This window comes from Neltuma alba, unplaced genomic scaffold (genome assembly GCF_004799145.2).
Source record: "Neltuma alba isolate B1F8T4 unplaced genomic scaffold, ASM479914v2 tig00002135_pilon, whole genome shotgun sequence".
NCBI classification, from domain to species: domain Eukaryota; kingdom Viridiplantae; phylum Streptophyta; class Magnoliopsida; order Fabales; family Fabaceae; genus Neltuma; species Neltuma alba.
The window spans coordinates 41,788-62,234 of NW_021632752.1; the positions used below are offsets into that span (position 1 = coordinate 41,788).

A 20,447-nucleotide genomic window follows, 5' to 3' on the forward strand; every position below is an offset into this window, starting at 1 on the left:
ATTTGAATGCAAAAAAGCTCCTGAAAATTTTGAAAGGATATAAAAGTTGTGATAACCGCTAATTTAAATGATAATTAAATTTAAGAACTAATGACGCGGAACTCACTGTAAAAAAATAATAAATACTTTCTTAAATAAATGGCAGTACCATTTTTATGCTATTTTAGAATCTTTTGCATCTAAGTAAACATTGTGATGCTCAATGCATATTTACAAATATTTCATTAGTGCTCAAATTGTTTTCTCATTTTATTCATTTTTTTTTTGTTAGAAGCATTAGTCAGGTAAAAAAATTAAATAATGAGAAAAAAATATAACAAGTCCCAAATTATTTAAATAGAAATATCAACATTCAAGCTGCACTTTTTTGTTCATCGAGAATCAAAATGTTACAAGAAATTTTCTGGACAAAATAAAAAGAGAAATTTAAATGGCATAAATCATATTGTTCATGTTAAAATGTCATAGAAATGTATACTCACTTTCTGGACAAGATGAAAAGAGAAATTTAATTTTTTTAAAAATCATACACATAATTGAGAAATTTATAATTCAAATATTCACCCCGAGATCTTGCAATCTACTCGCAGAATTATTTCACGTTAGTTATTTTCTTCCATAACAACGTTAAATTTTATTTTAAAAAAATCGTGTCCAGGGTGATGCATGTTTTTTCCTTAATGACCTAACTTTCATCCCACCAACAAGCCTAATATTTGAATACTCAAGTTTGCTTATTTCAATTATAAGCTGAGGAGACTGATCCAAGACGAATAGCTAATTTATTTGCAACTAATTTTAAGCGTACGTGGAAATAACTAATCATAAAGACTTCGATAGCATTATGAGGTTCGAGTCAGCACAATCTGGATACAAAATGGAGCTAATTAAATTTAAGAGTTCTCTGAATTTTCTCCGCAGGAAGATTAGCCCACACAATATTTTCAATCCACAAAGCACTTGAAACATTTCTAGTACAACCGCACAGTAAACTTTGTGCAAAGCATCAATCTCTCCTTAGGTCCATGTATTCACGGCGAATACCAGAGGCATTCAGGACAACTATTTCAAGTTTATCACCCTGTAAGACATCCATTATAAACAAGTCACAAGTTTAAAGTGGCGTAGAATAGTGACTAGTTGTAAGTGTAAACTTGAAAGCTAGGAAACCAAGTGTGAATATATAGAGGGAGGGAGGGAGGGAGCATGTCTGAAAGACAAACTTACAGTGTAAATATCTCTCTCAGTTGCAGATGCAAAAACAGTTTTGACCAATTCCACTGCTTCAACTTCAGATAAAGGAGTAACAGCATCCTACAAGGTATCATAATATATTGTAGACCACGTCATAAAGAAAGTTGAGCCAGTAAATATTTCAGGAAAAGCACAAACATAAGAATTTCACCTTAGCAGGTAATAGGAGTGGGCTGGGGGACTTCAGTTGGTTGTCAAGAAATGGCATAATGAGTGTGGAACCAGATCCTTGGGAGCTATACCCAACCCTCTCATATGAACCAACAGCATCATACGTGAAAACACATCCCTTTCCTATTGGTTGAGTAGAGTATATCAGTCCATCAGGAAACAAATTTAGGGAGAATTACTACAAGGTCCTAAGGAAGGTATAATCACCAAAAAGTTTCAATAACAAGTAAGCAACATAGACTTGTCATATCCTAAACTGGAACTTATCATTACATGCTACTCACTCATTGTGGGACTTTTTTGTCATTATATTCCTTCCTTGAAACCATATAGTGATTCTCACATAAATTTAGGGGCATAAATTTAAGGACAGGGATTCAAGACTAGGATACCTTCATTATCAAGACCACCCAAAACATTGAAAGCATAATAAGGAAAGAAGCGCTTATAATAAAGAGTGTTGGAAAGCAACTGAGCCATAGCAGGACAGCTCATTTGTTTGTTGTGTTGATGCTGATATATCTGCTCCCAAGCGAGAAATAAGATCAATGAAAATGAGAAACATCACAATCAATAAGTAATACCAAATCAATTTAAGCTAAATGTCCTAATAACTAAATTCAGCTTGCAACCTCATTAATAGTTGGGGATGCATATTTACACAGCGCAGATTATAAGTAATTCTTTCAAGAGAACAGAATGTAGAAGGTCTTAAAAAAATGATCTTGACTTCACTGAGGAGGATTCCTTTGATTGGATCCTGATATAACACCCCTGATTATAATAAAGTGCTCAAACCCTTTATGATAAAAGAAAGTTAATTTCTAAAGAGGGAGACTAAAGCATGATTGGTTTCCACGTTGGTTACAGAGAAGGAATAAAAGTCAAAATCATTTGAGGGCAACGAGTTGACATATCACATAACAGACACTTGAGCTTTTGAAACAAGAGACTATCTATATGTCTCCAAAAATTTAGCACGTGAAACAGTATTTAGCTATACATCTTGACTCACCAAGTGCTTAGCAGATAAATTCTTTTGTAAGGCTTTCACATCGGCTTGAAAACCAGAAGAGGCCATCACACTTTTTTCAGCTCTGTTATGTCAAATGAAAGAAAACAAATTAGATAGAGCATGTCAGAGAGCATGAAACACCTTCATACCCATAGAGTAAACAATACCAACTTACAAGAACTAAGAGTTCAAAGTTCTTTTTCCCAATCCATGTCAATTAACATTTTTTGCATGAAGCTCTGGTTTCAATATTTTCAAAAGTTCTAAGCATTGGTATCTACTTTGCCAAACAGAATGATTTGGTGTTTGAATTCTTCAAGATTATTACTAGAAATTCCTTCACAATCTACAGATCCAAAATCACACTGCCAAGGTTTTTGTTGTCTAAATCTTGTTGAAGTAATAAGGGTTCCTTTAAGACGAGTGTTTTCCTTTGGACTGTATTCATTTATTTCGGCGAATAAGTCTGGACACTCTTACAAGTAATGAGTACCACTGTTTATAGGCCTAGGCTCAAGGGAAGTTACAATAGCACCTCTAAGAGTGCAGTTATTTCCAATAAACCCTCCCAAAAACACGAGGAATTTACAATAGGACCTCCAGGGAATTTACAATAGCACTTCTGAGCTGGTGTTTGTTTGGTGTTTACTTGATTTATTATCAGTTTCTTGCTTTCTTTTGCTCATAAATAATTTCTTTCTCTGTCAAAATATATCATAGATGCCTAACAATTTGCCAATTTCCTTTCTGTCTATTGTGCATATAATCCAAATAAAAAACAAACCAAGTAGGTTTTAGGCTTTAGCTAGGAAGACATAAATTATTGCTGGCTCCAACTTAAATGATTAATAATACGCTTGTTTAACATACTAAAGGGCAGACTTCCAGCAGTGAACAACTCCTCAACCGTTCTTGACATTGTAATCTTTATATATGAAAGAAATCCACGAAATATTAACCTAAAATTAATTGCATATGCAAACTATAATCATACAAGGGTAAATGTCAAATAACATGATTTTGGATTAGTTGCATTTTGCTAACAAATAGTGAATCGCGAAGAATCAAAGTAGCAGGAATTTCCAGTATGCCAAACCACATGCAGACCATTTGCCCAATTGAAATTGTAAATTTAAGTCATAACAAAAGAATCCCCAACTATCACTCAAAATTTTACAGGACATAAATTCCCTCCCCTTAGTCCAATTTAATCTTCAAATGGAAGAGGGTAATCCAGATCACTGGAATTTATAAATTCCCATTTTCAACAACATCCAACAAAACGAAATCCCATAAATGAAATTTCGATCATTAAAAGAATAGTGAGGTCATAAAGCATTAAGCAAGTATACACACTTACAATTGGCATATTTTGGAATAATCCCGGGTAAGGATATTGTAACCTGTTGACATCCTCGTATCGGCAGCAACAACGCAGTAATCCGCTCCAGCGATTGCGACGCACGATCTAAAACAAGAAGGAACACGATTAACGATATGAAGTCAACTTTTATCACCACAAGCACAGTGGAAGAAAGCGAGTACCCTCCATTGTTGTCGTACGGAGACCAGTTGGCTTGCTGCTTAACCATGATTTCCAGGATGCAAAAAACAGTGAGAAGGAAGGGGAAAATAGGGCAAGTGGCTTGAGGAGGAGGAAACCGAGGTTCCCCTGGGCGCGAGCTCTGCTTTCTATGCTGTCTTGCCTTTTCACGGATAAGCGACGTCGTACAGGGGTTTTTTTTTCTTGGGGGCTCTTTTGGGCCCTGAGCCCACCCAAGAAAATAAAGGCCTTAACTTGCCCATTTCGGCTTGCTTTGTTTTGTTCTTTTAACTATTTTTTTAATGAATAACCAACAATAGTTTTTTTTTTTTTTGACCGGAAGAATAACCAACAATAGTTAAAGCAATTGGTAAAAAATTGGTTCATGGCCATAAGGTTATCTGTTCAAATTCCACTATTAATATGAGAATCTTATTAGTGAACGATCTATGAGTACCTTTGTAAGCATTTGTTAAGCTTGAAGGCATGTACGGTCCTAATGAATCCTCAGGACTTAACTTACCTAAACTTTTATTTACCAAAAAAAACTCTTTTTTGATTAATACAGGCATTTATTTATGGGATAAGGTGATTAAATATCCTAAAGGTATTCATGAAAGAGCGCTTACCACTTAAAAGTTTTTTTAGCTCTTATATGCTTTGAAAGTTTATTTTCATAGCAAAAAAATCCCAATCATTATTCACTATTAAATTATATAGTTTGACCCGTATCTTTAACAGTTAAACTTAATCACAAACAATGATTTAGGACAAACATGCTATGAAATAAAACTTTCAGAACATATAAGAATAAAAAAAAAAATTAGGTATTGAATACTCCTTCGTGTATACTTCTGATGTATTTAAGTACTTTATCTGTTCATTTATTATGAAAGAAAAAGTCTTATGCATCAATCTATTTTATTCTGTAAATCTTATAAAACCGTATTTTTTTTATAGGATCAAAGTTCCTGTTCTATTTTTTTTTTCCAATTCCAATAAAAGAATTGTTTTTATAATTAATTATTAATTAATTAAATCTCATTATTGAAATCTTGTAATTATTAATTAATTAAATCTTATTATTGAAATCTTGTAATACTCTATTAGTTTATAAATAAAAAATTAAATCCAAACAATAAAAAAAATTCAAATAGAAATGATGCATCAAGGTTTAGGAAGTTACTGATTTTAAATCTGTTAATTAACTTTCACATGTAAATAATAGTACTACATGAGATAAACTAGGATTTTAGTCAACCTATAATCTATTCTCTTGGGAAAAAAAAATTAGTTATAATCTGCACTGTGTAAATATACATCCCCAACTATTAATAAGGATGCAAGTTAGAGTTATTTATCAGAACATCAAGCTTAAATTGATTAGGTATTACTCATGGAACGCAATGTTTCTTATTTTCATCGTTCTCACTTCTCATTTCCCAGAAGATGCATCTGCATCAACACAATAAATAAATAAGTCCCCAGCTGCGGCACCGTTGCTTTCCGAATTACCATAGTATTCTAGGTTTTGTACTATGAATTTATTTTATACCCATAAATTTGTGGCAAAATTGTTATGAGGTTTCAATAAATAAATAAAATCGTCAAAATATATGTTATAGTTAATTAATATTATGTTTTATTAGTGATTTAATCATCTAGAATTATATTAAGATATTATCCAGGACTATGTCCATAGTAATCACAAAGAGTTTACTGGCATAAAATGACAAATTTCACTGTGGTAAATATGTTGTTTCTTACTTGTCATTGAGTTTTTTTTTTTTCCTTAAAGAATTCACAGTAATTATTGATAAGCATATGTAATACATGAGCACATGAATCATTGTGTTTTATCCAGTTTAGATAGGTGTACTTAATCCCTAAAAGAAATGGTCTCAATCACACTTCTCAAAAAGATTCATGGATGAACTAGTTGTTCTAATGACTTCGATTCCATGAACTATGAATTTTATCTTCTTTTGATAGTTCACAACTCACGGCTGTGGTTCTCTGACTTCTTTCAAGCTACAACTCAAAGTAATCGGAAAAGCACCAGAGGCATCTTAATTGAAATAAATTGATTATCTTTTTTTTTCCCCTCTCTGTTTTGAATTATTCTTTTAAACTAGGGATAAGGTGCGCCCAGCACCCCGAAGTATTTTCCCAGGTACGTCCAGTGTCCTAAACTAATTTTCGGTGCATCTAGTGTCGCAAACTAATTAAAACGGTGCGTCCATATCCCAGGCTAATAGAAATGTTATCTTTGACCGTTAGCCTGCTGACTCAGCAAAAATTTGACCGAGATATCCTACCTGGCAGACATGTGGCAGACATGTGTCATCTGATGTGTATTATTATTATGTCTGAAAAATTATTTATTTTCCCTTCCAGCAACGCTATCATCCGCCCGTTTTAACACTTCAGCTTGAAAAACAAAGAAAGAACACCATCCAGAGCAATCCTCGCAGCGAAGTTAGGGTTCAATCCTCACTCCCATTTGTCGCCGGTGGCTGAGCTAATCGATTGAGGTGAGCTAAGATTATACCTCGCTAGCTAGCGAACGAACCTGGAGCGTTCGATCGATTCTAAGTAAGAGAGGAAAAAAGGGAGCGTTGAAACATAAGACCCCATTCGTCGGTGGCGAGGAACCTGGAGGTTCCGATTAAGAACAAGAAAGGGAAAAAAGTTAGAGTTTAAACTTGTTACCCAACTGTCGCTGGCGAAGCTGGATGTCTCAACCAATTCAGAGTAGGAGAGGAAAAAGGTGAGCATTGAAACCTTCTACCCCCTATCGCTGGCGAACCTGGTTTTATATTCCTGTTCTATTCTCCTTTGTCGGTGGCCTCATCGTCCTTAAAGCATTCTCCAATGGGTGAATCAAATTGTGATTCAACGGTGGCGACAAGCAGGAGAAGGATTTCTTTGGTCAGGCAAGTTAAAGTGGAGACAGAGTATGAAGGGCCGAAAAGGTTTTGTCACTGTGGTGCATTGGCTCCTAGATGGACGGCTTGGAGCAAGAAGAACCCTGGTAGAAGATTTTATGGGTGCCGAAAATACAACCAGGTAAGTTAAGCTGAATCCGTTAGCCATTTTTTGAGAGAAATGTTGTTCTCATATTTGTTTAGTTCATATCGTTGAAGCTTGTTGGGGTCATATCATTGCTGCTATAGTGCTATTAATAATCATATTTGTTTAGTTCATATTGAGAATGTAGTGATTTATCCGAAATAAATTGATTCTGTGTATATTCAGCTAGATGACTTGTTGAACCTGTCAAGGAGGAGGATGCGGTTATTTCAGCTGGCATGATAATGAAATGGGTCAGAGATCAACTAAAGTGATCTCTGAGTTATTAAGTCAGATAGACTCATTGTATGATGAGAATTTGAGGCTAAAAAGAAGACTTGAGGGTGATGGGCTTAGTGCAGAGATGTGCCGGATATACCAAGAATTGAACAAGATGGAGAGAAGGCATGCCAAGTTTGTAGCTACAGCTGAAAGTGGGAGAAAGAAGATGAAAATATTAGAACTTGCTTTGTTGTTGTCTTGGTTTTGTTTTATTTATTTTTTCCTTTGAAGGTAGTTATGATGGGAATGTAAATTTGTGTTCTGCGATGGAACAAGCACTGAACCATGATATTGTCCTAAAGTGTTTGAATGGAACAAATGCTTCATTGTGTTTGGTTTATTATTGCTTTATATGGTAGCTGAATAAGGTCCTATGTTCGAATACTGAATGATGTGGGAAAGCTTGTCCTTGACAAGTCTTGTTCTTCTTGCTAAAGAGATAATTCAAGAGATGATACAAAACGAGATGTCATTATTTTGTGAACTGATGATTTTGAGTTCGATTTGATCACTTAAATACGAGGCTTTGAGTTTGATTTGTATGAGAATGTTAAAAACATCCTAAGAAGACGAGGCATTTCTAGTTGGGCTAGAGATTGACTTGAAGATGCAACCATGGTGAATACTTTACGTGGAGGCTCGGATTGGTTGGAACAAACTTCTCTGTCATCATTTTTAGTTTATTCTGTCTTCTTTTAATTCTTAGGAAAATCTTGTAATATAAGTCATTGCCCATTGCGCATACACACACGTTACATTGTGAGAATTGTTTTGCATATAATGGATGAAAAAAACAGAGTGAGAGATGAAATAAGATTTACGGGGACAATAGGGAATTATATACACCTTTCTCTTTGTCATGTAATGGTTGGAACTTGGAAGATTCCTGAAAAGAATACTAAAAATTATTTTTATTCTCATAGGCACAGACCACATTGTTCTAAGTAGAAACAATGTTCTTCTAAGTAGAAACAAAATTTGAAGAAGCATTCACAATCCACTTGGCTATGCCCTCTATTAACTAAATAACTATCATACTTCATACTTCATAGAACTATACTAAAAACCATATCATTAAATTAAGCAAAAGACTTATATATTAATACAAAATGAAGAGGTTGTGATAATGCCATAATCATTTACAAAGGTGAGGACGTTTGGCAACAAAATATGCAAGTATTGGAAACAAAATATTTTGATTTACATGTAGTATTAGCCTTCAAAACAAAATAGTACACAAAAGGTGTACATGATATCATTGTTTCTTTGCCTTCAACTCAGCTATCTTTTTCCTTCGCTGTGCTTCAAGTTGTGATGTAGTGAGGCTTGGTTGGCCCACCCATCTCAGACCCGGTGGTTTGAACGGAAGGTTAGTCGGACTTGAGACAGTGGCCCCATCACCAATGAATGAAATTCTCCTCTCTTCACCATTTAAACTTTGAAGATTGCACATTCTCATGTCCCTTTCATTCGGGATAAGAAACCGTATGACAGGATCAACATCATGCTCTATGTCGTCTCCAGCATTCCCTTCTTCAATGACAACTTCACCTTGCATTCCAGGCTGTTATACAAATAGCCAGAGAACAAAACAAAACAAGCAAGTTAGCAGAAATGTATATATGGTATTGAATGTCATTAACCCAAGGAGGAATGTAAAGACAAGTTACAAGGAAACAAACCATAGTCTTTAAGTCTAAGTAACTTACATTGTACACAACCCTTCCAGTTTCTACATCCAATGAAATTCCCATGCCACAGTCAACTCTCTTCTTGTTGGCACTCCTCCTTTGTGGAAGTTTTTGTCTTTGTGGTTGACAGTGTGCCTCTTGAGTCAATTGACTTTGTTGACTACTGTTTGTTGTATTCTTCTTGGGTCTTCCTTTTTTCTTTTGTGCCACATTTGTGCTTGTGGATGGAGGACGCTACATGAAACATATAAGAAAATTACATTAGTCACAAACATTATTTGTAAGATGAATTTTTCATAGAAATGTGAGAACACAATATGTTTAAGAAAATTACATCCTTGCATGTGGACTTGTTGTGGCCCTCTTGTCTACATATGCTGCATCTATTACATGGACCCGACCTACTCAACTTCTCAATTGTTGGGGCAGGCAACACAGTATGCTCTTGTCTGGCATTTTGTTGGGCAATCCCTATCTTTCTTCTCCGTGTTGCTTCCTCAATTCTTCTTCTTTTCACACTTGGTCTTTCAGGCAACTTGCACACTTGTGGGGGGTCCATAGGTTGGAAATTTCCTATGTCCCAAAATTTTTTTCCCCTAACGGGTTGAAACTTTGTCTCGTACGTAGCCAGGAATGTCATCTTGTGATAATACTGTGAGATGTGACTACTGGGTTCCCTTTTCTCATGATAGATTGCGCAAATCGCATGTTGACAGGGAATCCTAGTCAACTCCCACGCTCTACAAGTGCATAATCTCCTCCTCAAAAACACAGTATGTCTATCTGAGCCCTCAGTAATTTCATACCCATCATCCCCATTAAACACAACTTTGCAACCCGCAGCTAACTTTCTATTTGTCTCATATAAATCAACACACTTCGGGCTAAACTCATTCTTCCATAAGCTAGCAACTTTCTCACTATTAGCCCATTTTTGCATCATTTTCTCCCTTATCCCTTTCGAACATATGTATAACGGGAAGAAACCGATACTCATAAATCCAAGCATTCAAGCTTTCACTACAATTATTGTCCACAATCCACAACTTACACTTGGTAGAAAAATATGCTCTTACCCACTGTGTCGGATTATAAGACAGAACTGATTGTGCTGCTTCTTTGCTCAACGCTTCCATTTCTTTCAAGTTATCCACAAACTGCTCTTCGTATGTACTCCAAGACAAGAAAAGAATTTCCTCTGTAGTTCACGTCCCCTCCAACGTTTCGACCAATTTGCATAGATATGTCTGGCACATAGTCTATGCTCACACTTAGGCAATATCTCTTGTACTGCTACATGTAACCCTTGCACATCATTAAACAATAATTAAACATTGACGAAGGCAATAAAATGTAAAGTAGATTCCTAAAAATAGGACAAAGCAACACGGTGAGATTTAAAAAATTTATGGATACATATAGGACAAAAAGAGTTGGAATCGGACAAAGCAACACGGTGAGATTTAAAACCAAAAAAAAAAAATGTTGACTCACGTGTGTGTGTACTAGTGACAGTAGGAGTAGCTAGTGGTCCCTCACAAACAAACAAAAAGAACTGTGTTGCTTTATATTTCAATGGGTCTGTCGCTGATTTAACCAAGTTGTATATCCCACTAAACCACTAAGCTTATTATAATTGAGTTGGTTCATCAACAACAAGAACCATCACGTGCGTGTATATCCCACTAAAGAATAAAAGCTTATATGCTTGCCCAGGTTACTGCATGCATTTGACCGAGCTGCTTATTTGTTTACAACAAACCAAAAAATTATATTGCATTCACAACAAACAAATACAAGGCTGAAAAATTATATTGCAATAATAAAAAAAAAAGCACTACCTTTTGCATATATGACATTAGTGTAAATTTCTCTCCATCCTCAAGATCAAGTGATCGCCTCAACCATTGTAAAAACCACCTCCAATTGCATTTATTTTCTTATTAGGTCAATCCAAATGCTAGGGGATACAAACAGTCATTTGCATCAATGCCGGTTGCAGTGAGCAAGATCCCTTTGGCTTTACCTTTTAAAAAAGTGCCATCTAGCCCAATAAACGGCCTACAACCCGCCTTCCACCCAACCTTCATATTAAATGACAAAACACAAATATTATAACATGAGCAATTGAATTGAAAAATCAACAAATACAAGCTGCAAAATATTGTGACACCTTACCTTACAAGCATTGAAGCATACATACATCCTCCTAAACTCTCTTCTCCCGTTTTCCAGAGCTTCTTTGCTCACCTCAACACTAATATCTGAACCTGGGTTTGAAGTTCTCAACTCTTTACAATAAGCTTCTAAATTCTGAAATTCATCCTTATAGCTTCCTTCCATTTCATCCATTATCAATCTCTTTGCTCTCTTGCATTTATGGATGCTAACATGTACCTTGAACTCAATTTCAACATCCTTTTTCATCTCGCTAGCTTTATATTGTGGCATTTCTTGAATTTTCTTCTTGAAGTGGTTAGCTAACCACTTTGCACTGGCTCTTTTGTTTTTAAAAACCCTCAGGCATCTGTGCTCATAACATAGGGTCTTCACCTTCAATCCTGGCCTCGACTGCTCTTTTGAAGCGTACACAACAAAAGGACAGTCCTTTTGACATACAGCTTTGATTCTTGATGAGTCACTCTTTATCAATTTCATATTAACTCCTTCTGCTATTGCATATTGGTTAATAGCACTCTTAATTTCTTCAGCATTGCCAAATGTCATACCGACGCTGAAGAATGGTGCTTTCTGTGATTCAGATTGCCCAAATTCTTGTTCCATCGACACATCCTCCTCCCCTTCAGATTCAGTGTCTTCTTCCATGGACTCATCCTCCTCCCCTTCAGACTCATAGTCTTCTTCTTCGTACTCTTCCTCCTCCCCTTCATATTCATACTCAAATGAAGCATCTATTTCAGTATAAATTATAACCATATTTCAAAATCATAAATCTGTTTCTGCTAAACCAATTCATATAATAAACACTAATACTTCATGGGTTTAGGGTATTACTCAATGCACGGACGAATGGGTTCAAGTTACAAACAAGAGATTGAAACATTTATACGTGTGTCTGCAGAAAAATGACACTACAATAAACACATTACAGTTACAGGACTTACTCGTTTCACCATATCGGTTCTGCTTCGACTCTCGTCCACCCTCTGCGTCGAGCTCTGAATCGACCTCCAACTCATCTGAGTCGACCTCCGACTTGTTCGACCAGATGGCCACATCATCTCTGTCGAGTTCCACGTCATCCAACTCCTCTTCCACGTCGACAGCCTTCTCGCCCTCTATGTCAGTCGGACCCACCGCCAGATCATTCCCACCATGGTCCACATCGACTCCAACATTCTCATCTTCTCCCATTGTCCTCTACCTCACCTCAATCGATTAGCTCAGCCACCGGCGACAAATGGGAGTGAGGATTGAACCCTAACTTCGCTGCAAGGATTGCTCTGGATGGTGTTCTTTCTTTGTTTTTCAAGCTAAAGTGTTAAAACGGGCGGATGATAGCGTTGCTGGAAGGGAAAATAAATAATTTTTCAGACATAATAATAATACACATCAGATGACACATGTCTGCCACATGTCTGCCAGGTAGGATATCTCGGTCAAATTTTTGCTGAGTCAGCAGGCTAACGGTCAAAGATAACATTTCTATTAGCCTGGGATATGGACGCACCGTTTTAATTAGTTTGCGACACTAGATGCACCGAAAATTAGTTTAGGACACTGGACGCACCTGGGAAAATACTTCGGGGTGCTGGGTGCACCTTATCCCTTTAAACTAGTAACAAAATTCAATCAGTCAAAGGAAAATAACCACACACAAAAAGTTTGAGAATATCAAAAGAAAAAAGAAAGAAAGAAGGAACACCTAAAATGGGGTTTTTAAAATGAAGGCATTGTTTGGTTGGAAGGTTTTCGGAGGAAGGGAAGGGGAGGAGATGGGAAGGGAGGAAAGATTGTGTTTGGTTCAGAAAAAAAGAGGGGGGGAGAGGAAAATTTTTTGTCATTTAGTGCTCTCCTTCCCTCTTTTTGCTTCCTTCCAAAATTGAGATTTTCTGGAGGGAAGAGAAATATTATATTTCATCTTGACTAAATTACTCATGTTAGTTTTTTAATATTTCAAGTTTATCTTTTTCAGTAAAAACTTTTTTTAACTCTTTGCTTTTTTTTTACTCTTTTTTCTTTTCAGCCCCTACTATTCTTCTACTGATTTTTTTACTCCTCAGAGGTTCTTTTTTTCCTGCATGTTTTCTTTTCCTGATTTCATCATTTCTCATGTTCTCTGCTATTAATCTTCCATATCTTTTCATCTTGTCTAATCCTTCATCTCATTCATTTCAATTTCATTTTTTTACACAAAACTCTGTGTATTATCTAATTAAGTATGTAAGGTTGCACATATTATGTAATTAAAGATGGAATAGTTCACAACTTGTATCATAAATTTATTTATAATTTATATAATATGCTAAAGATTATAATTTTTTATTGACATTTATTTTGATATATGATTATTTATAATCTATTTGTTATGTCTCAAAGTATCTGGTTTTTTTATATTCACAAATTAGAAAACAATAATTATGATATAAATATCATAATAAAATAATAAAGAAATCTAAATAAAGAGGTAAGGATATATTTGTCGACTTATAATTAGCTTCCCTCCCTTCTCTTCTTAAACTAAACAAGAAAGCTCTCATCCGCTCTCTTTCCCTCCAACCAAACAAAACTCACACCCTCTCCCCTCACCTCCCCTCCCTCCCTTTCATTGAACCAAACAAAGCCTAATGTTCCGTTTGGATGGAAAGAAAAGTTGGGAGGAAAGAAAACAAAGAGAAGAGAAAACTGGAGAAAAAAATGTTCTTTTCCTTTCTGTTTGGGTGGACGAGAGAAAACAGAAAGAAAGGAAAATGAGCAAATATATAAATGACTAAAATATTCTTATTCTTATTTGAAAATATATCATGTTATAAATTAAATTAAATATCATAATAACCATGTGATTATATTGTAAAAACCAAATAATTTAGTAAAAAAATTCTTTTTAAAGGTGAAAATAAAAAATGGATAATTTTTTTAAATCAAACATAATAAAATGATATAAATAAATTACGTATTATTTAAGATTATTAATAAATAGTAAAAATTCAATACAACATAAAAGTTGAAAGAGATGAAGAAATTATATACATATATATATATATATATTAATTTATGCGAATTTCATGCATTGTATATTGAGTGTGAAAGAATAGAATTCATGTGAAGCTTTTGATTTTGCCACAATATAATGAGACAATTTTGTTGAATTATGAGGTAGTCATAAGTAAAATTAAAAAGAAAAACTTGTATCAGAGGTGAAATGTGATATTATTGAATTATATTTGAGGAGGGCATATGGAGAATATGAGTTTTCTTCTCGTTTTTTCTCCATATGTAAAGCGAAAAGTTGAAGAGAAAATAAAGTAGTTCATATATCCTATTTTTTCTCTTACTTTTCTCTCCTTTCACTTTTTTCCCTTCATCCAAATAGAGAAAAACTCATTTCTTCTCTTATTTTTCTCTTTTATTTTCTTTCCTCCCTCATTTTCTCCCCATTCAAACAGGGGTAAAGCATATTAACAAATACGTGATATTAATAGATGTTTTTTTTTTTAGAATCAGGAGTGAAGACAAGTCCAAATAGAATGGGAGAGATACAAAGTATTGGTTAAAGTATACATTTAATTTTTTGATTTTGAAGAGAGTTTCAATTTCATCTTTTAATTGTAAAAAATATATTTTTAGTTTTTTAATCCTAATATTATTAACAAAAAAATGATACCATTGAGATATTGAATGTTAATAAATTATTTTCAAATATTAACATGTTAAATTTAATTTTTATAATAATCATGATTATTAAAAAAAATTATTATTTAAGAAGAATATGTCCCCAAAAAAAAATCATCTTTGAGCTTGATTTGATCTTCGAATTCATTGTTGCGGAGTCGGGTCTTTTTTCTGGCTTAAGCGCTGGTTCTCCATCCCTCCCCCCCCGGTTGCGCTGTCAGTGTTGATCAATGGCTACCATCAATCTTTCTCCTACACACAGTGTCTCTTACCTTCGTTTATTCTCTTCGCTTCCTCAGAATACCTCTGCTTTGTCACTCTATTCGCCGGTCAAAGCCAAACCTTCATTATCTCTTCGCTATATTTCTCTGAAACCCTATAATACAGATACAGATAAACCTAGGGCGCGGCTGGTAGCTTCAGCTGTCAAGAATCTCGGGGAGACGGATCCAATAGTCCTCCTGCCGGAAAATGAGGCCGCTGCCTCCGAGCTGCCGTCTGGGACAGGCGTATACGCCATTTACGATAAAAATGATGAGCTTCAGTTCATTGGCTTATCTCGTAATATTGCTGCAAGCGTTTCTGCTCACCGGAAATCAGTTCCAGAGCTCGTTGGCGCCGTGAAGGTAAGGGTAAATATTTGATATATTGATGAAAAGGATTAATTTGCTAGCATCAATTGGTTATTAAATATCTTATACATAGGTGTTGTATGATTAAAATTAGAATATATCTTTGTACCATGGCAAAGGAAATAAGTATCAGCTTATCGTAGTACGATAGTGGAGGTAAAATTAAGGGAAAGAAAGTGACAGGTTTTGGAATGAAGAAGCCAATAAAGGAGAAAAGAAGTTGAAACTTAACGAGTGCTTAGGCAAAACAAGAATAGGAATGCATAAATAGTTGCTCTGCTCTCGTTTCTTGCTTCATTACAATAAAAGGAATAAAATGATAGCTGCGTATAACACACTTGAACTCCTTGTTTCATTCGTATGTTTTTCCACCTTTCTTATGATACGCGGTTAGCTTCACCCCTTCAATGTCATTTCTTACCCTTTCCATTTATATGAAAGCCTAGGACTTTATGGCTTATGCTTATATAGATTGGTGTACATTGCACAATGATAGTTTCATCACTGAATCTGGTGTCTACATCATGAAATTATAGATGGGCTGTCTGAAGTTTACCAAGCACCATACTTGAATGGATGAATTTTTGTTGAAAAGTTTCAACCTCTTTTGGGCTTTCCCCTGCTTGCGAAAAAGTAAAAACATTGAAATACAGTAAAAGCACAGATGCTCACAATGAGCAATAGAGTTGAGATGATTGATGAAGGATTTTTACCTTCCTTCTTTACTTTATGAAGATGCTGCAATTAAGGTCTCATTCTCCTTTTAATAATGCCTTCCTTGCAATGAATTCATTGTAACATTGCCTGCTGTAGGTTGGGGTAGTAGATGAACCTGACAGAGAAACTCTAACTCAAGCATGGAAATCATGGATGGAGGAACACATAAAAGCCAATGGAAAAGTTCCACCTGGTAATGAATCAGGAAATGCCACATGGATGAGGCAGCCACCAAAGAAGAAGGCGGATCTTCGGCTGACCCCTGGTCGCAATGTCCAGTTAACTGTCCCCCTTGAGGAACTCATTGACAAGTTGGTAAAGGAAAACAAGGTGGTTGCATTTATCAAGGGCTCTAGAAGTGCACCATTATGTGGATTCTCCCAGAGGGTGATTGGCATTCTTGAAAGTGAAGCAGTGGATTATGAGAGTGTTGATGTCCTGGATGAAGAGCATAACTGTGGATTGCGAGAGACGCTTAAGAAGTATAGCAATTGGCCTACGTTCCCGCAGATCTTTTTGAATGGTGAATTGGTTGGAGGTTGTGATATACTGACCTCCATGTATGAGAAGGGTGAAGTGGCTAGTTCATTCAAAAAGTAATTATGCAAGTTTCTCAGCATTGAGGCACTCTTTTAAATTGGTGCAACCAGTTCCAGGATTAGGTAGGCATGGGAGGACACTGAGGCCATGTATGGGGAGCTTAGAGGTAAATAAAGGCCTCTTGCTCAGTTGTACTAATATGTTATATACTAGTATGTTATCTTTCAGTAAAAGATTAATTATTCTTGCAGTCCTGGTTTCATGGTGAAAAATTGAAAATTGTTAGCTCTCTCGCACCTCTCTGGACTAATCTTTGGCTCCGATCCTACTCACAACCTCTATGTAATACTTGTTGAGCCTAGCTGATGATCGTCGACTGCAAGTCTTGGTAGTAACGGTTAAGTGGAGGAAAAAATGAATGTAAAACAATTAGTTAATCAAATGTTTAGCAGCTCCATTTCCCCCACCACCTGAAGGAATTGATGTGTTGGTCCTTGAAGAAAGGCATGCCATCTCAATATGATCCCACGAAAATTAACCATTTCATTCTCATATTTCTTAGAGATGACTGATATCGTCTAATACAAAACATGTTCTTGTAGCTACCTGACCGTTTTATGAATAAGCATAAATAGTATGGTTATTTCAAGTAATGTAGAATTATGTTGCGACATTTTTGGATGCGATAATGACTGTATCACCTATATCCAACAAGAAGAGTTATCCATCAACGGTCTTAGCGTGATAAAACAGAAAATAATAATAATAATAATAATAACATAATAATAATAACAACACCACTCCATATAATAGATCGGCATATAAAAATATACTCCTACGGTATCATATTGAGGACCGGATCTAGGATTGGAGTACTTAATTTTTTAAATTCCATTCAATACATTAAGGGTGGAAAGAGGAATGCGGCTATGTGTTTTTCTCTTAATTTTTGACGTGAGAATGTTAAGTGCGTGTTTGGAAACCATGTGAAAAATATTTTTATGTAGAATAAAATTTTTCTTGCATATTTATTCTATATAGCATAAAATGAAAATAACCTAAATAAACTAATTTAAACACCGTTTTAAGCATTAACAAAATGAAAGTGTTAACAAACGAAGCTGCATTGCATGTATAAGTTCTATTTGAAATAATTTATAAGTAGTAGCTTTTCAATCGTGATTTACAAAACGAGATAATATAGAGCCAGCGGGCTAAACACTCCAAAAAGAGGATGGGTTGGGTGGATAAAAATTGAGACCGTTTTAAAATGAATCTTTTGAGTCCGAAACTACCAAGACCAAACCCGCAATGGGCTAACCGTAGGGTGGGTGAGCCAGCCCGTTTTACCTTTTTTCCTCCTTTGAAATGCAACGTCTCTCCCCCCCCTCTCTCTCTTTTAATTTTCCGCTTCAAAAGGCAGCAATTCCCTCCTCATTCTTCAGTCATCTGTGATTCGCGCAAGCTCTCAGCCTCTGAGTCTATGCCCTCTCAACTCTCATCTTTTTTACTTTGTATTATAAATTTTATTTGTGGCAGAGTTAGCTGAGCAAAGAGATGGTGGTTTTACTTCTCAAACTCAACAAATAATTTACATTTTTATATCATGCTTCCAACTTTATCAATATTGAGTGATGGCTCATGATTGAGCATTTGACAATGATTTATGTAGTGATACATTATGTTTGTGACTTTGTGTTATTGTTGGTTTGGATTTATGTTTTAATTTGAGATGTTTGTTAAATCATTTAAGATGTACCACGTATGTTTAATATTTTGAGATATTTAAAACTTTGGATTTTATGTTTTATTTATGATAATTTTTATTTGTATGTGTTCATTTTAGGTATTTAGGAATTTGAGTAAATTATTAAAAAAAAAATAAAAAGAAAAAAAAAGCTTACAAAAATTGGTGGGTTACATCGGTCTGGCAAGTTAGGTTGGAAAAATTCCAGCCTGTTGAGGTCGGTCCTAAAAAGACCAACCCGTCAGGCCTCAGTTCGGTCACAGGCCAGCCCGTAACCTGCTAGGCTTGTATTACAAGCTCTAGATAAGTATATGAGAAGAGTTTTGTTTCGGTTTACATAAGATATGTTATAAGTGATTTTGAATACTATCCCAAACAGACTCAATCAACTGAACTAGCACTTTTTTTGGGTGTGTTTAATCTTGAATAAACTAAACTGCTTGTGTACATTAGTAAATGAAAGCGATTAGGGACCTATTTAGCATAGTGATAAAAAAACACTTATAAGCACGTTTTATGTAAGTTGAGGCAAAATTTTTCTTATATACTTATTTTGTATATTATGTAAATCACTATTAAAAAGTTCATGTAAGCTATTCTAAACAAGTTTTAAATTAACAACTACAAAACTCCGCAGGGTTCGATCAATTTATCTTTGATATTTTCTTGGGCAAGCATTTATCTTGATCCGATTATTGTCTTTCTCCGTGATCACGTGTGAATTTAGTTGACAAAGATTTTGTCCGTTTTTGAGCTTGAGGAATAGTTTCATAATGTCAGATCAAAAAAGGAGAAAAAAATTATGTAATGACAGTCAGTACTCTTTATTTATGACCATTTCGGCATTTCCCTCTAATTTTCTCTCGCATATCATCTGCACAAGAGTTGCTAAATTTAATCTTTTATTCATTTTCAGACACATCAGTTTTGATTCATGATCTTTCGTTTCCTTTTATTTATTCGGGGTCGATGACCGGTTGTTGTTTATCTTCGTCGACTTCCTTTCATTTCCTTGTCCCTCTACGTATCATTAACGAGAAAATATACATCAAAGTCTTGAACTTCAATGTTGTCCTGTCAAATCATCTGAGATCCTTCTCGTTTCGAGTCCATAAAGAATGGAGATTGAAGAAGAGTCTGCGAGTTCGAGTGAAAGATTCAAGCTTCATGACCAGTTGGAATTGCCTGAATTCCAGGACAATTCGTGATTAAGTCTCCCGAGTCTCCCGATCAAGGATTCTGGATCAGCCGCCATGACGGGACCATCAATCTGATTGATGGTAATGTGTTTTTTCTGTTGCTCAACTTTGTTGCTTCAAGTAATGAATGATGCCCGAGAAAAAGCTGGAAATGCTCTTCTAAATAGTTGATTTTATTTGTGAAGTGGGTTTCACTTTCCACCCATACTTGTACCTATTTATCATGGACGGTGTTTTTACTTTTCTTGTGATGAGTTATTCGTATCATTTGGCTTTGAGACATACTTCTGGTGAGTCCTAAGAGTGTCATGCTTTTTAGCTCATGGGGGTGTTGGTTGGTCCTTATTTGGGAACCAAAGTATGGTCACTTGGAATTTTGCTTCATTATACATTACATGTTGAGGTTTATTGCAGTCCCACCTATGTATGATTGGGAATAACAGAAACCATTTAAATTCATAATTTTATCTTCTTCATTGCCTTCTAAAATTTTTCTTTTCTTTTTAAATATAAATCTGCAGATGAGGCAAACCTTGAAGGTTCACGCAGGACTTCTACTTATGGTTTGGTGGGAAAATAACGATTACTGTAGGTAGATGCTTGCATGCTTTTTCTTGGGTTATTTGTATTCATCCTTTTTCTACATTCTACTTTGACCTAATTCATTGCCAAAACAGGACACTAGCTAGCATAGCTGGGCTAGCTAAAAACGTGATATGAACTAGATTTTT

At 35.3% G+C, this 20,447-nt stretch overlaps 3 protein-coding genes across 4 annotated transcripts; 1 reads left to right on the forward strand and 2 right to left on the reverse strand.

The window, feature by feature from the left end:
* Positions 1-867: 867 nt before the first annotated feature.
* Positions 868-4,124, reverse strand: LOC114717589 (proteasome subunit beta type-1). Its single transcript, XM_028902804.1, has 7 exons — positions 3,986-4,124; positions 3,801-3,908; positions 2,441-2,522; positions 1,818-1,947; positions 1,406-1,548; positions 1,228-1,314; positions 868-1,081 (listed from the first exon to the last, which is right to left on the reverse strand). The coding sequence occupies exons 1-7, from the start codon at positions 4,030-4,032 to the stop codon at positions 1,007-1,009; spliced, it is 672 nt and encodes a 223-aa protein (XP_028758637.1). The 5' UTR covers positions 4,033-4,124; the 3' UTR covers positions 868-1,006.
* Positions 4,125-10,971: 6,847 nt separating this feature from the next.
* On the reverse strand, positions 10,972-12,403 carry LOC114717580 (protein Ycf2-like). The gene is made up of 3 exons (XM_028902796.1): positions 12,154-12,403; positions 11,207-11,940; positions 10,972-11,112 (listed from the first exon to the last, which is right to left on the reverse strand). Exons 1-3 carry the CDS (start codon positions 12,401-12,403, stop codon positions 10,972-10,974), a joined length of 1,125 nt encoding a protein of 374 aa, XP_028758629.1.
* A 2,628-nt stretch (positions 12,404-15,031) lies between these two features.
* LOC114717543 (bifunctional monothiol glutaredoxin-S16, chloroplastic) lies at positions 15,032-17,060 on the forward strand. 2 transcript variants are annotated; one of them, XM_028902718.1, is made up of 2 exons: positions 15,032-15,513; positions 16,327-17,060. In XM_028902718.1, the coding sequence occupies exons 1-2, from the start codon at positions 15,112-15,114 to the stop codon at positions 16,828-16,830; spliced, it is 906 nt and encodes a 301-aa protein (XP_028758551.1). In that variant the 5' UTR covers positions 15,032-15,111; the 3' UTR covers positions 16,831-17,060. The 2 variants fall into 2 exon arrangements, with proteins under 2 accessions (XP_028758551.1, XP_028758558.1); XM_028902725.1 differs by having other exon boundaries at positions 15,039-15,507.
* The last annotated feature ends 3,387 nt before the right edge of the window (positions 17,061-20,447 follow it).